Raw genomic sequence first — 14794 nt, 5'->3', positions numbered from 1 at the left:
AAGTCTTTTAAAACAGGTTGGAAATCATATAAAAATACTCAGTACCTTATATGTAATAATTAACAAAAATATTTCCATTGACTACTTTTTGTCCAAAGTGAGTAAGGACAAAAATAGAAATTCTTGTTGCTTTATTATTTGATAAACTGCTGATAAGCTCCCGTTAGAAGTTTTTTAGACATTATACCAAGTTGTCTTGGTCTTGTGTTCATATATATATATATAAACACACACATATATATATATATACACACACACACATATATGCATTTTTTTCAAGTAAAGAAATGTTTAACAGATGTAAACTATTTATTGAATATTTGCCACCAAATATTGTTAAATACATTATCTTGCAGCATATCGCTTTCAAGTTAAAATGTCAGAAACAAACACCAATATTTACAATTCTTTTAAGGAATGTTATATAATGACACATTAAGGCGTAAATTCATTTGGCTTATAATTCTTAAAAGAATGATAATAGCAAAAGTGATGCAAAATCTTCAGTGTGAGATTATGATTAAGCTACATTTTACAAAAATATGGTGTAAGATGGCAATAATCCCATTCAACATCCTGGATTAGATCCCTTCAGGAGGGACTGATAATTTATACAGTCAAACTTTAAAATTTACAGATAAAGGCAGTTCAATACTGCCACTGAGAAGTACATCTCTTAACATATACAACTTTCAGGCCACAGTTTTGAAGGTCTGAAGTATTAAGTTGGTTTGATGTATTAGTCGGTTGGCACTTATGAACACATTTATTGCCCTGTTTAAAAAGAAAAGAATAAGCATTAATTTCATCCAAAAAAATCACCCTTTAAGATTTATACTATTAACAGTAGCAATAAAATCAATTTAATAAGAAAAAAAAGACATGTTAGTACAGAGTATTAAAATTTTTATTCCAATTTAGGATTTCATAGACTTGCATCATTTTAAACCAACTAGGAATTACTGCCCCCTGGTGGTTCTGACTGGCAATAAAGTGTCGGAGGGCTGCTAATGATAGGTTGGCGCCTCAACAACCCCAGTTCATTTATATAGATGGAACAAGTTAACTGGCCAAAAGGAAGATTCAGATGTGGTTTCTAGCTGTGGCTTCATAAAAGTTAACAAGTAAAGTCTAGCAAAGTATCATAATCTCAAAATCTTGTACATTAACAGGCATAACACTCAAGAAAAAGTTAATTACTTCTAATCTGATTCATCCCAATCTTTTTTATCTCCTTCAAAAAAAGGTAGAAATTCTAAACTACAAACTACTTTTACTATAAACATACTTTTAAAACAAAATAATCATGCAGTTTCAAAATCTGGGAGCTGACAACATATAAAAATATATTCTTTAAAATCGGCTTTGTGCTCCACCACATTCTCCTAATGGCTCATCTTCATATGGCTGGAACAGAGAGCTGACACCCTAGTCCCACTGTGTGGCCTTAACAGTCTTCTAGTATCATATCTAGCATGTACCTGCATCCTAGACATTTCTCAAAAGAGAAGGCCCAGGGGCCAGGCACCATGGCTCACGCCTGTAATCCTAGCACTTTGGGAGGCCCAGGCGGGCAGATCACGAGGTCAGGCGTTGGATACCAACCTGGCCAAGATGGTGAAACCTGGTCTCTACTAAAAATACAAAAATTATCTGGTTGTGGTGGCACGCAATTGTAATCCCAGTTACTCGGGAGGCTGAGGCAGGAGAACTGCTTGAACCTGGGAGGCAGAGGTTGCAGTGAGCCAAGATTGTGCCACTGTACTCCAACCTGGGTGATAGAGCAAGACCCCATCTCAAAAAAAAAAAAAAAAAAAAGGCGAGAAGGCCCAGGAAGAAATAGCTGAAATAGCTGAATCAATGCAAATCCATGGCTTAAAGATCAGGCTCTATCATTAATTTTCTGTTTTGAGGAGACATACAAAACTCACAGCACATTATTCATACACAAAGAACTGGAATTTTAAAAAGTTACCGAATGGAGAGAAAGTAGTGGCAAGGAGACTGAATAATCCACATTCGGAGTAAATAATTTCAAATTAATGAAAATTAGGTTGTAAATTAATGTCTACCTTTCAATGTGCTTATTCCATAATAGTAATTAAAATCAGAAATAATGATCCCATCATGTAAATTATTCTTTTAATGTATTTTTGGTTATTTGGGCTTAGCATAGATCAAAGTTTATTTCCAAAACAACTGCCAGCTTATTAAATTAAGTCATCAAGGAGCATGTCCCCTTAGACAAACCTGTGTATGAAACATCAACACAAAACAATAAACTTTAGCTCGATATCTCTAATTCACAATGTAAATATTTCAAGATGTTTGAACTGTTAAAAATTAACATGTTTGACTCTGAAAACTAACAGAATTCTAATATTGTAATGATATGACATAAATATAGAGATCTTAAAACCTGGATGGTAGGATGGGATGACTGAGGTCTCTATTTAGATTACTTTTCTGACTTTAAGCAGTGTTAAAAAATAATCTTCTTAAAAAAATTCTCACATTTGACTTGAAGTGCAAATAACTATGTGGCCAGCCTCTGCATCAGTTTACACATTTTATATATATATGCATGGATGTATGTTAAAATGTATAAAATCTCTTGGTTTTCTATAGTGCATTACAACCAATTATATGTAAATTTAAAAATAATGTCCAATTTACATTTTAGTACATTTCCTGTTTTATAGAATGATGCTGTGAAAGCCTCTTACCAGGACAGTGGATCAAAACCCTTATAGCACTTTAAAAACATCTGGCACACTTTTACGTAACATCTAAAGCCTGGCTCCACTCCCAGCCAACTGAATCAGAATCTCTGCAGGTGGGGCCTAGGCAATAAATTTTTTAAAAACTAGCCTCAAGTGACTCTAATGCATAAGAAGGATTGATAACTATTGCTTTAACTTTAGTTCAGTAGTTCTCAACCGACCTGTAATGTCAGCATTATCTGAAAATTTCTAAGAAATGCAAATTCTTGGGCTCCACCCTAGACCAAAGAAATCAGAAATTCTGGAAGTGGGACCCTTGAGCAATTTGCAATTTGTGCTGTAACAAGTCCTCCATATGACTCTGATGCTATTAAAGTTTGAGAACCATTGTTTCAGGAGTGTATAAAGTAGACCAATACACTAAAAATGCTTTTTACATTTTTAAATGCTAAAAAAAAAAAAAATATTATCTGACAGGTAAAAATTATTTCAAGATACTGAAATTTGAATTTTGTATAAAGTTTTATTAAAACACAGTCACCCCTCCTTGTTTGTACACTTGTTTGTACAAACAAGTGGCTTGTTTCTGTACTACAATAATAGAGACGAGGTGGATAATGGCAACAGGCCCACCAAATCTAGCATATTTACTATCTGGCTCTTTTCAGAAAACGTCTGATAACTCCTGCTCTAGAATGGAGTTATGGCTAGATTTGCAACCATTCATTTTCTATTTTTAATGGTCTGCCTTGATTACCAGTTGCCTGGAATACAAACACTAAAGTAAAAGGGCTTAATGTATATGGTTTTCTTATCATATAAAACAACATAACCTATTTAACTTTAAAAGTAAAGGATAAATTACAGTACTTACTTGCCATCTTTAAAATATGTTTTCAGAGTATCACTGAAACTTTTGGAGTACTTTACAAATTCTTTCTTTTGGTGTTCAAGTGCCTACAGACATGAAATATAATAAGAAAAACATACTAAGTAAGAGAAATAATCACAGAAGCCAAAGGCAAGGACAGGAGATTACACAGAATATGGGATGGTTTATATGAATATTACTAATAGGCAACAATTATTTATTAAATTATTATTAAATAATTGTTTAAATTATTTTTTAAATAAAAAGGCATATTTAAATTCAAGGATAAACTCAATGGTTAATGACACAAACCTATTTCCAATAATCAATCTTATTTTTAAATCAATAAAACTAGGCAGTCAACTAGGAAGGCTTCTACTAAACATACCCTGCGGTTCTGGTACTGATATTTCTTGAAGACATTATTCACTGTATCAAGAAGTTCTTTTATTGCACTAGCTATATCCCTGTTGGGAAAATAATAAAGATTATCAGCTACATTTGAAAGAAATTTGTGAAAGAAAAGAACATCAGCTATATTTGAAAGAAATTAAGTACACTCAATCTAATCACAGCACACAATTATCGTAAGTACAATCACTTCATCAAGAGCCAACCTCTTGGCTGGCTGGTTGAAGAGGGGGTTTTAGCATGTATCCCTCTGTAATCCTAATTCTCTTGCATCACCCACCAAGGCTGCCAACCAATACCAACTTTCTCCAATCAATCACATTTCATTCAGCATTCCCTACTCAAATTTATAAAAGGATAAACATTACCTATGCCTGTCTTTTCCCATTTTAAAATTTGTCTTTGCTCTAGCTAACGGAGCTAAATTCAAGCTATCATATTCTCTACTTTTGTTATTTGAACAATTAATAATGATTTTATTAAATTGTGCATTACGTATACATATAACTCAATTCTGTATTTAACAACACTGATGCTAGATAACTATTAGTTTTGATGTTTAACATAAAATAGTTCCTCCTCAGAAAAGATTCCTCTCCTCTAAGAAAATATTCCTCCTCCTTTACTCTTTCATAGACACTTTTAGGTTCCACCCAGCCACCAAATATCCTCCTCTTGCAAACACTTGCTGTCAGTCACTATTCCCTTGGAAAATATATTTAAATTACTGGGGGAGACAACATCACAATATTCTTCTACTTTAACCTTTCCAGAAATCATTCTTTGACCATATAAGCATCAACACCTTCCTCCCATTTCTAAAGAAAGAAAAAGAAGAAATCAGTAATTCTCATTTGAGTTGACTGCTCTTCCTATCCATGCACCATTTGTTCTGAACATTTTCTGACTTTATAGCTAGCCCCTTTCGATTTCCATTCTAACCTCATAGCATTTTTTTTTGTCAAACTGTAATGTAATTCTGCATTCTTAAATAGTCTCACATTCTCTAAAACTAACCTTCTTTTTCACTTCCATTCGCTTAGCTGTTAGTCACTACAAAAACCTGTTCAAATGGAACTGTGAAGAAATGAGTAAGATGTAAATCTGCCCCATCCTAAACATAACATTTTATTACTAACATTAATTACAAATGTCAGATTTAAGTTATTTCATATCGAAACATTTCAGCACTCTTATTTCAAGGAAAAAAACCTCAGTGTGCACATTTCTGTTTGCATGTGTTTCCCAGCATATTTTTCAGTAAATAAGCATGCAGAAACTTTAAGAATTAAAAGCATACAGAATTTTGATATAAACAAGTATTTTAGATTATTCTGAAGTAGTAATTACATTTTCATTAATTATTTCAATAACATTTTACTTATTACCTCTCTCAGGTCAAACACTCGTACTGGGCTGAAACTTGAAAACATTACGTATTCAAGTAGGACACTAAGTCTAAAATAAATGTTGTCTGTCCAATTTTTTTTTTTGCCTCTGGTTTAGTAACAGCAGTTTTTAATTAGATAACTATTCCTTCGTTTATGGCTTAAGCAAGTTAATCTTTATATACTGGTGTGATGGACATAAACCTACCACTGTTTAACAAAATGCTATCATAGGACTATTCTATGCAAGAAAAATTACAGTTTCAACAACAAAAAAATATTAACTCTAAAAATGTGCGAGTTTCTCCAAATCCGCAATGGAGTTATTTAAAATGGAATACAAGGGAACAAATTACACAGTGATTAGAAGATTTATTGACAGAAGTTTATTGCAGTCTCACTTTGTAGTACATTTCAGTATTCTGCTAAAGAGGAATAAAATGTGTTTTCAGGGGTAGTCATCAAGATGAACGAACATACGTTTCATATACAATGACAATGGCTGTATTCTACAAGTCAAAAGAGTGGGTATGAAACATCTTGCTCCATGCACCTAGAGAAACAAAAAGACAAGGGGAGAAGAAGGGAAGGTTTTGCTGGACAAAAAAGGAGAGACCTGCTGATAAATATTGGAAATCTCTACTTTAAAAGGGGTGGGGGAGGAACAACTCTACTGATGAGTCAGGTTTGAAAACCTGGAGCTAAGGTTTAATGCTTTATTGGAACAGAGCTTTACAGAGAACTCTGTCAACCAAGGCCGTTTATTCCTAAGCCTGGCCTTCTGTTTGGACATGAGAAAAAAGACTGTTAAATCCCTACCAAATTGGTAGAAAAAAAGAGTTCTCTAGAAACAATCTGCAGCAATGTATGTCAAATATTATGTTATCCATATGTACACAGAAAATTATTTTCATTTATGGCACCAAGGTATGCAACTAGGGAAGCTAAATAGTATTAGCAGAAGGATAAAGAACTTATCAATTTGCACTAACCTAACAATAGTGCAGCTTTGCAAAACATACACTGAAAGACAAAGGCTTCAGATGAAACATAAACATAAATCTTATCAAACAACTGCACAGGAAAGTAGAGTTTCTAATCAGGTCAACCAAATTTGTATGATACATGTTTATGCACACCCGCTAATGAAAGGAAATACCTGTGTTTTATGTTGAGTTTGGCTTAGACCAGACAACTCTGAAAAAAATCTCTTCTGAGCCCTTCATGAAAACTCCTAACACCAAACAAATAAACCTGGCTGAATTTTAGCCTAAGAATACACTAATACAGATTACAAATGGTAAATAAATACCTGGACTTTTAATTTTGATCTATTAAAGCAGTAGTCTCTACTAGTTGTCCATTAACTGAGATGGACTGGACTTCAAAAAATATAAATTAATTTTATAAAGTATTTGCATAGCTCAAATGTAGTCAGACATTCATTAATCAAGAGTCCTTTTAAAATATTTGTTGGCTGGATCATTTTTCCTAATCAACTCCACCGACAGAAGTGGGGAAAACCCTCATTTCACAATGCTCTTATAGCAGGCACTGTTAAATGTCTGCTAGGTTCTGTGCTAGGCACTTCATGTACATAATTTCTTTGAATTCTCACAAGTCATTACCCTCATTTTCAGAGGCACAAACTAAAATGACAGAAGTTAAGCAACTTATATCTAAGGTTACATAGCTAAATGTGGGAATGGAGATTCAAACCTAGGTCTGCTAATATATTCAAAATTGAATATTTATTAGCTGTCAGGAATCTTTTTTACTTATACTTTGATACAATCTATAGCATCACTTATCGTACTTGGTGTAATATGTCTATGACATATACTTATTGAAAAATATTGCTAAAATGAACGAAGGGGATAACTATCTTAGATTTAAGAAAGTAAAGTATTTGAGGAACAGCAACTGCACAATATGCTTTACCTGAAGGAGAAATCATATTCTATTTTAGTGAAATTTTATCCACTAATTTGCCAATTAATAGAGTTAAGAGCATACAGCAGAATGTACCAATATATGACAGTGATACAAATAATTATACTTTAGCCTATCTATGCTATTCATAGATTTAATTTTAGTCTCAGAAATTAACATACAGATCAACAAACTTGCCAGGGCAAATTATCCCTCCACAAATGGTTAAGAAGTAAATTTTCACTGCCATTACTCTTAATTCAATTGTGCTAAATGAGTACACTCTAGAAAACAGAACTGAAGTATTATAACTCCCTCATAAATGAAACAACACCGTAACGAAAGCCTGTCAATGACTACAGACAAGATTCTTAAGCTCAATTTCCTTATGACTAAATGTGCTGTTAATAACGTGGTTTATAAACTGCAGCACCCTGGAGACACAGACGGTTTAGCAGAGACGTCTCAGGAAGTCTGCAGGGAGAAAGGCAATGTCCAAGTGTCAGGATGAGGACTGTAGGCCTACATTTCGACCCCAGCTTCAACCACAATACTGTTCTCTCTCACACATACTGGCATTTTAGGTTAAGATATCCTTCATCACACTTCATTCAAATGGCAGAAACTCCTTTTTTTCAATCACCAGATTAGATCATCATTGTAAGTCTACAACTGGGAAAAAGCAGTGAACACCTGGCATTAGATTGCCTGGGTTCAAATCCAGCTCTACCACTTACTAGGTAAGGTCTGTGACCCTACCGAACGTTCTGTGCCTGCTTCAATTTCCTCACTTGTTACTGGGTTGTTGTGATAAGTAAATATATGTAAAGTGATTAAAACAGTCCTTAGCATATAATAACTCCTATATAAGTGATTGCTATTAAGATGACACTGATTATGTAAACCTACTTCGACCAGCTGAAGCAAAATCTGCTGTGAATATTATATTTAAATGTCATATCGTCGTAGAAATGTTATCATGGCTCATCAATGAGTACATGATTATCAAAGCAGATGAAAATTTACTAAATTATTTGAAAACTTTAGAAACAAAGAGTCTAAAAACCAAGTTTGGGATCACTGACAATTTATTCTTTTACAAACCAAACATCTTTAACTATACAGGGCGAGTCTCCCTTAAATGAAATGCTTGAGACCAGAAATCTTTAGACTTAGGGATGAGGTACAAGTCTAAACGTGAAATTCATTTGTGTTTCATAAAGGTGAATTCACAGATGCATGCATTTTGTGCATACAACAAAGTCTTGATTGTGTTTTAACTATGACCCATTACATGGCATTAGATGTGGAATTTTCCACTTATGGTGTCATGTCACAGTGCTCAAAAAGTTTCAGATTTTGGAGCATTTAGAATTTCTGATATTCAAATTAGGGATGCTCAACTTGTACCAGATTAAAAATAAAACTCCATAAACAGTTGATTATCTTCCCCCATCACATATTAAAAATAGACAAGGAGGTTAGGGCTTTCCCACAGGAAAGGTAATATATAAAACCCTTAGTGTTTGTCCATTGTGACACATATTTTAGCTATTTAATTAAAAGCCTTTTTCATATTCCTGGTCCTTAATTTTGTCAAAGAGGAGAGTTATTCCTTGACAGCTGGGTTGCATACCTATCACGAACCATTATTTTCTATGGGACTTATGTTATCCATATGTACACAGAAAAGTATTTTCATATATGGCACCAAGGTTTGCACCTAGGGAAGCTCAATAGTTGCATTCTTTCTTTATGTGACTTAAAACAGAGCACCCAAACCAGCTAGGTATCCAAACAAGCTAAAATAGCATTTCTCAATGTGAATTACTAAGAATACTATTTTCAAAAGATGAATGTTTTCTTTTTCTTTCCTAATTGAGGGATTTTATCGGTTGTGTTGAGGATCAGTACACAGACATTTCAATTTTGCAGTACACATCATACGTAATGCAAAATCTAAAAAGACATGTGTCATTATTCTTTAAAGTTATTCCAGTGACTTTCCAGCTTACAACTGAGGCAAAATTTCCTTAAAACTTTTGATAAGCTGTTACATACATCCCACCAAGTCACAATTTAATAGCATATACACTACATACTTCAATTTTTCACAGCACATTAACAAAGTTATTAGAAAAATATGACTACCATGACCAAATATGTTACACAGTGCACACACTTCTGACAAGGAGTGGTTTGCCCAAGAAAACAATTCTACTAAATACTAAACAATTCTACTAAAATACTAGAAAACAACATAAAGAGTAGAAGTAATTTAAGGACAGGTGTGGTGGCTTGCTCCTGTAATCCCAACACTTTGGGAAGCCAAGGCAGGAGGGTCAGTGGAGCTCAGAGGTTAGAGACCAGCCTGGGCGATGTAGGGAGATGTGGTCTCTACTAAAACACACAAACAAAAAAAATTAGCCTAGTGTGGTGGTGTACACTGTAGTTCCAGCTACTCAGGAAGCTGAGGTGGAAGGACTGCTTGAACCCAGGAGGTTGAGGGTGCAGTAAGCTATGATCACGCCACCGCAGTCCAGCCTGGGTGACAGAGTAAGTAATTAAAAATGTTCAAGATATTAAATGCAGGACTGTGACTCTACTTTGCCATTTAGTATGCTTTAAATTATGGGACATAAAAACTAACCACCCATGAATGCAATATTAAGCTGACACTTTTAACAGTCAAGGCTTCTCATAATTCAATATCCAACATTATTTTCTGGTTGTACCAAAAAGTAACCAGCAAATTATTTCACCTTAAAAAAAAAAAAGCATTTATGGGATGAGGTAGGATTCCTTCCTTAAATGTTTCCAGAGCTACTAAAAAAACTTGCATTTAAAGCACAGTTGATAAAAATATTCCTCTGAATTTTATAAGAAGGGAACAAGGAACCACGGATAAAACATGGTATTAATCAGATATTAATCATGATATTAATCAGAGTGGGCTTCTTTCTCTCCTGCTTCAGAAGCCGGACTCTCTTCAGTTTGAGTTTCTCTGTTTTCTGCAGGTAAATCTTTATTCTTGGTTAGTCACTTTGGCCTGTTTTCACTTTGCTACTCTTTTCCCTTTTGTTTGCACTCTTTTATCCTTTCCTGCTACCTTTCTGGGCTTCATTTCCACTACTGAAAAAGCAGCTTAGCTGACAGCCATGCCAATCTCCTTTTGGGCTCTTCCTTTACTGCCCCTTTAGCTGGTCTGATCGTCCTCTTGGGCATACTGGAAGTGGGGAGGCCACACATCGAATGCATGTGAGCCCAGGCATGCAGAGAGCCTTCATGAGGCTGGACGGCCTGACCACTGTCACTCTTCCCACTTCCCAAGCTCTAGAAGATGAATGTTAACATTTGTTACAAGTGACTCTCCTTAGGTTCTTCAAAGTTACTACATATGTCTCAGCCTCTTCCAGAAAAAGACCTGTGCTATCTTTTTTTCCCAGCAACATCTACCTACAGTTTCACCAAAACGATGCATTGATAGTGACACTTCAAGAATTCCCAGCTTTTTTTGTTTTCTATCCACTGAGGCTGAAGAAAATTATCACTCTCTAGTTTAAAGATACTTATGTAGGAATTATGCTTTCACTCAATCCCCTACCCTCTCACCCCTCACTGTACTCCAGAAGACAGTACCCCTGGTGTGAACTACTGCTCTAGGATGACCCTTCTTGCTGTTGCTCACCAGCCAGCCTCCTGGCCCCACGTATATTCTTGATCTTATTTCACCTATATCCCCCAAAGGCAGAGGCTCACTATTTATTCATATACTCAGCCTTAGAAAATGCTACTCATTCCTAAGAGTTCATTACTTATCTTAATGACTTCTGTCATTTCCCAAATAAAAACATTTTTGGTAATCTCTTACTACCAATCTCTATGACATATCCACAGTTTATTCATGTATCTGACATTTACAGTTTTCTATCATTTATGTAGTTCAAACTACATTCCAGTTTACACACATTTCATTCATTCATTTTTAAATTAAATATTCAAAAAATGTTCTACCCTGAAACCAAATGCCAAAAAGTTAATAAAATGCAGTATTTAAAAATTTGAGATTTTATTTCAAATTAGTATTTCAAGTTAATATTAATGTTTTATCAAAATTTAAAAATGTAGAAGAGTAGTTCCTTGGAAGTACTTCAAAGAAAAGAAGAAACAAGACAAGTAATCCTTACTTGATTGTCTGCAGAAACCTCACTCTGTCGTTGATCTCATCTGGGATCTTACTGAGAATTTGTTTAAGTGCTCGTGCCTTTTCGTTTAGGTCTTGGAATTCTGGCTCTGGTCGTTCAATCATATACTCTGATAAAATAAATACATAATAAAAAACATCCTGTGACTCTCTGCCAAATTCATAACTAGAGTTCCAATGTTGGTCAAAGGCAGGTGGGGGAGGAGAAAGGCCAGACAATTAGGAAAGACAAGGTTGCAAAGCAGAATCATCAGCGTTCAACTCGGTCCAGTAATAACAGCAGGGCTCCCTTCCAGGAAAATACCAGAAAATGAAAGAATATAATATTTTCAATTTGGGATAAAAAAAAATCTTGGAAAAAAAAAAGATTTAAAAGGGAGGCTTAAGTTCATCAGTGCTATGTTGTTACATTTCCCAAGGAAACCTTAAATAATGCTGTTCATAACTAATGCCAAGGTAATATCCATTTGCCAATGAGAAAGATTAGTTTAAAAACCTAAAACCTCTGTATTGAATATATATTGCTTCATTATATTAAACCCCCCAATAATCTAGTAAAATCTTTTACACATTCTTGAAATCTCACTTAAAAATGAAAGCAAACACCACCACAAATCCAACGCAAGGGCTGCGATCATGGAAGAGCGATTGCGGAAAGGAGGTTCAACCAGAACTCACCAGATTCATTGTAGACTTCACAGCTCTACAACTCTACCAATTCAGTATCTTATGACGTAAGGGGGTGCAAATGCTCAACTCTAAATAGTGATAAGGGCTTTCTTATAATCACGGAATTAGTTAAAATACCTGGTTTTTATTTTCCCTTAAGAATTATGGGCAAGTATATGTCCACATTTTTCTAAATTAGCGGGAAAATTGCTACTAAACTTAAGTAAAACCAATGTCTAGTTATTTTTTTTAAGTAAAAAAAATAAGAAAAGCAAAAAGCATGGTTATATTGTTCTCTTAAATCTGTGCTTGAAAAAAAAGATGGTGTACTAAAGTTAATAAAACAAGCAAACAAGAACCTCATTATTTTCAAACTGTTTTTTGCTTAAAGTTGACACATTCCAAATAGCTTAACTTTTAGTAAAACTGAAACTCACCAAACATAAAGGAGGAAAACAGGAAAGCATGTAGGATAAACAAACTTCAAGTAATTAAATCTCACAAACATAAAAAGCAAGAAAAAACTATCTTTCTATTTTATCTAGATTAGCTTCTACTATCACCATCACCACCACCACCACCATCATAAGTGAAGGGAGGGGGGAAAAACAGTAGGGAAGGAAGACTTTTTTAGCCAAATAGTAATGATTTAGAGGAAATGCTATTCAACATTTGTAAAACTTAAACAAGATTCTTCTTTCTGTTACCTTCTACATCATCAGCTGCCATACGAAGAAGGGATTCTGTGAAGTTAACTTCTACACTTTTTTTCTCTAAAATTTTCATAATGATGTCTTGTGTCAGACCTGGATTTTCTTTTTCAGCCTATAATAAACAGAAAACTAGTTTTGAAATATAGATAAGGAATCAACATTTTAAAGCCAAAGTTTAATTGTTTAGAATCTGTTGGAAACTTCTTACACTGGTAACTTTGAAGGGTAGAAATCTTTGTAAAGCAGGTATCATGATGGCATTCGCTAAGGCTGTTAGAGCCTGTGCACCTGGCTCTTTACTATCATTAAGGTTCCATTTTCCATTTGAACATAAAGAACTTAATATTTTCTACACCTTCTTTACACACTCTCTTGCAACTGAACTAACAACACAGAAATAAGGATTATATATGTTTTAGTAATCTATCAATTACTCTTCTCATTACTTTAAATATACTGAGGGTTTTTTAAACGTTTAAAAAATTTGCTAATATTATATGTAACTCAAGGACCAAGGAATAATCCATCTGACTAGTATTCTGTATACTCTTTGCATTTATATTAAGAAAGTGCCAGGAAAAACAAAATAAGATTTATTCTGAAGGTTCTACTGAAGCTATATGATATTACCTTAACTATTTTCCCACACAATGGTTTTCATTTCCTATATTATTTTTGTAGCAAGAATATTTCCTTCACTGGTTTCTAGGACATCATTAAACCTTTTACTACCTTTTGAGCTTGTTTCACGGAGTCTGCATTGGTTCTATGTTACTTAGACTCCCAAGACAATTGAATCTTCTAGCCATTTCAAGACTGAGCATAGACTTCTGTCTGAGTTTACCAAAGCCGGAGTTAATTTTCAGATTTCAGTTTTTCCCAGTAAATTCAATAATCACACTAGATGTTTGTTTCCTTTAGGACAGCTATCAATTTTAATTGTTATACTGATGATTTTCTTCCCTTTTGGCCCTAATATTAAACAGCAAATAGAAACACAATTTTTGATCTTAATCAGATAGCAATCTTTTTGTTGCCCTATGTGTCAAGCACACTTAACCTCTGCCTCTTCAATTCCACTGATTATCACTGCAGATACAGTTTTCTTCTCTTCCTATTGCTCTTTCCATTAGCTTGTCTTGTTTTTCATTAGATCTCAAGTATCAAAAACTGAAGGGTTGTGGGACAGAATAAGAAAAGAAAATATATGCATTTATCTCAATCCTGGGATCATCTTAAATGCTGTCAAATACCATTCAGGGAAAATCATTTTGATAGAAGATTAATGACAATAAACCATGTCTGACTGAATCCTGTTTCTTTTATAAACTATGTTGACTTGTCCTTCCATCCATATATATTTAAGAAAGAATCTATTTTTTAGCCAGGCATGGTGGGGTGTGGCTGTGGTCCTAGCTACTTGGGTGGTTGAGGTGGGAGAACTGCTTGAGCCCAGGAGTTCAAGGCTGCAGTGAGCTGTGATCATGCCACTGCACTCCGGCCTGTGATTAACAATAAGAACTTGTTTTAAACAAATTAAAAAACTATTTTTTTAAAAGGTGTTTCCTTTAAAAGATGTCCAAATATGGCTTAAGATGTGTTGTTATAGCATTAATGTGGTGGACTGCCACAAAATTACATATAATGTAGCATTTGTAACAATACTGTATCTTCTCTAAAAAGCAATAAATCTACCTATGTAATGAATTATCTTGCGTAGGTAGGGAGCATTCTCTATGTGCTTGTAAGGAACGACAAAAGAAAAACATCTCTGATTAAGTTATAATAAAGTACTGAAAGGTTTAAATGCTAAAAGTCTGAGGATAAAGTTTTCAATACCAATTCAGTCTGGGACCCCAAAATACTAAAGCTAGATCATTACA

At 34.3% G+C, this 14794-nt stretch overlaps 1 protein-coding gene across 3 annotated transcripts in view; it reads right to left on the bottom strand.

Moving 5' to 3' along the window:
• Nucleotides 1-290: 290 nt before the first annotated feature.
• Nucleotides 291-14794, bottom strand: part of PDCD10 (programmed cell death 10) — a 50452-nt gene continuing 35948 nt past the window's right edge. For all 3 annotated transcript variants that reach the window (XM_008983515.5, XM_002759415.7, XM_078353889.1), the window contains 5 exons: nt 12906-13023; nt 11513-11639; nt 3983-4061; nt 3598-3680; nt 291-774 (listed from right to left, as the gene is read on the bottom strand). In XM_008983515.5, coding sequence (XP_008981763.1) covers nt 693-774; nt 3598-3680; nt 3983-4061; nt 11513-11639; nt 12906-13023 — 489 coding nt within the window. In that variant the 3' untranslated portion in view covers nt 291-692. The remainder of the gene's footprint in view (nt 775-3597; nt 3681-3982; nt 4062-11512; nt 11640-12905; nt 13024-14794) is intronic.

Source organism: Callithrix jacchus, chromosome 17, assembly GCF_049354715.1.
Source record: "Callithrix jacchus isolate 240 chromosome 17, calJac240_pri, whole genome shotgun sequence".
Lineage (NCBI taxonomy): Eukaryota > Metazoa > Chordata > Mammalia > Primates > Cebidae > Callithrix > Callithrix jacchus.
The sequence above is the reverse complement of the archived record's forward strand: the minus strand, read 5'-3'. Positions and strand labels throughout refer to the sequence as shown.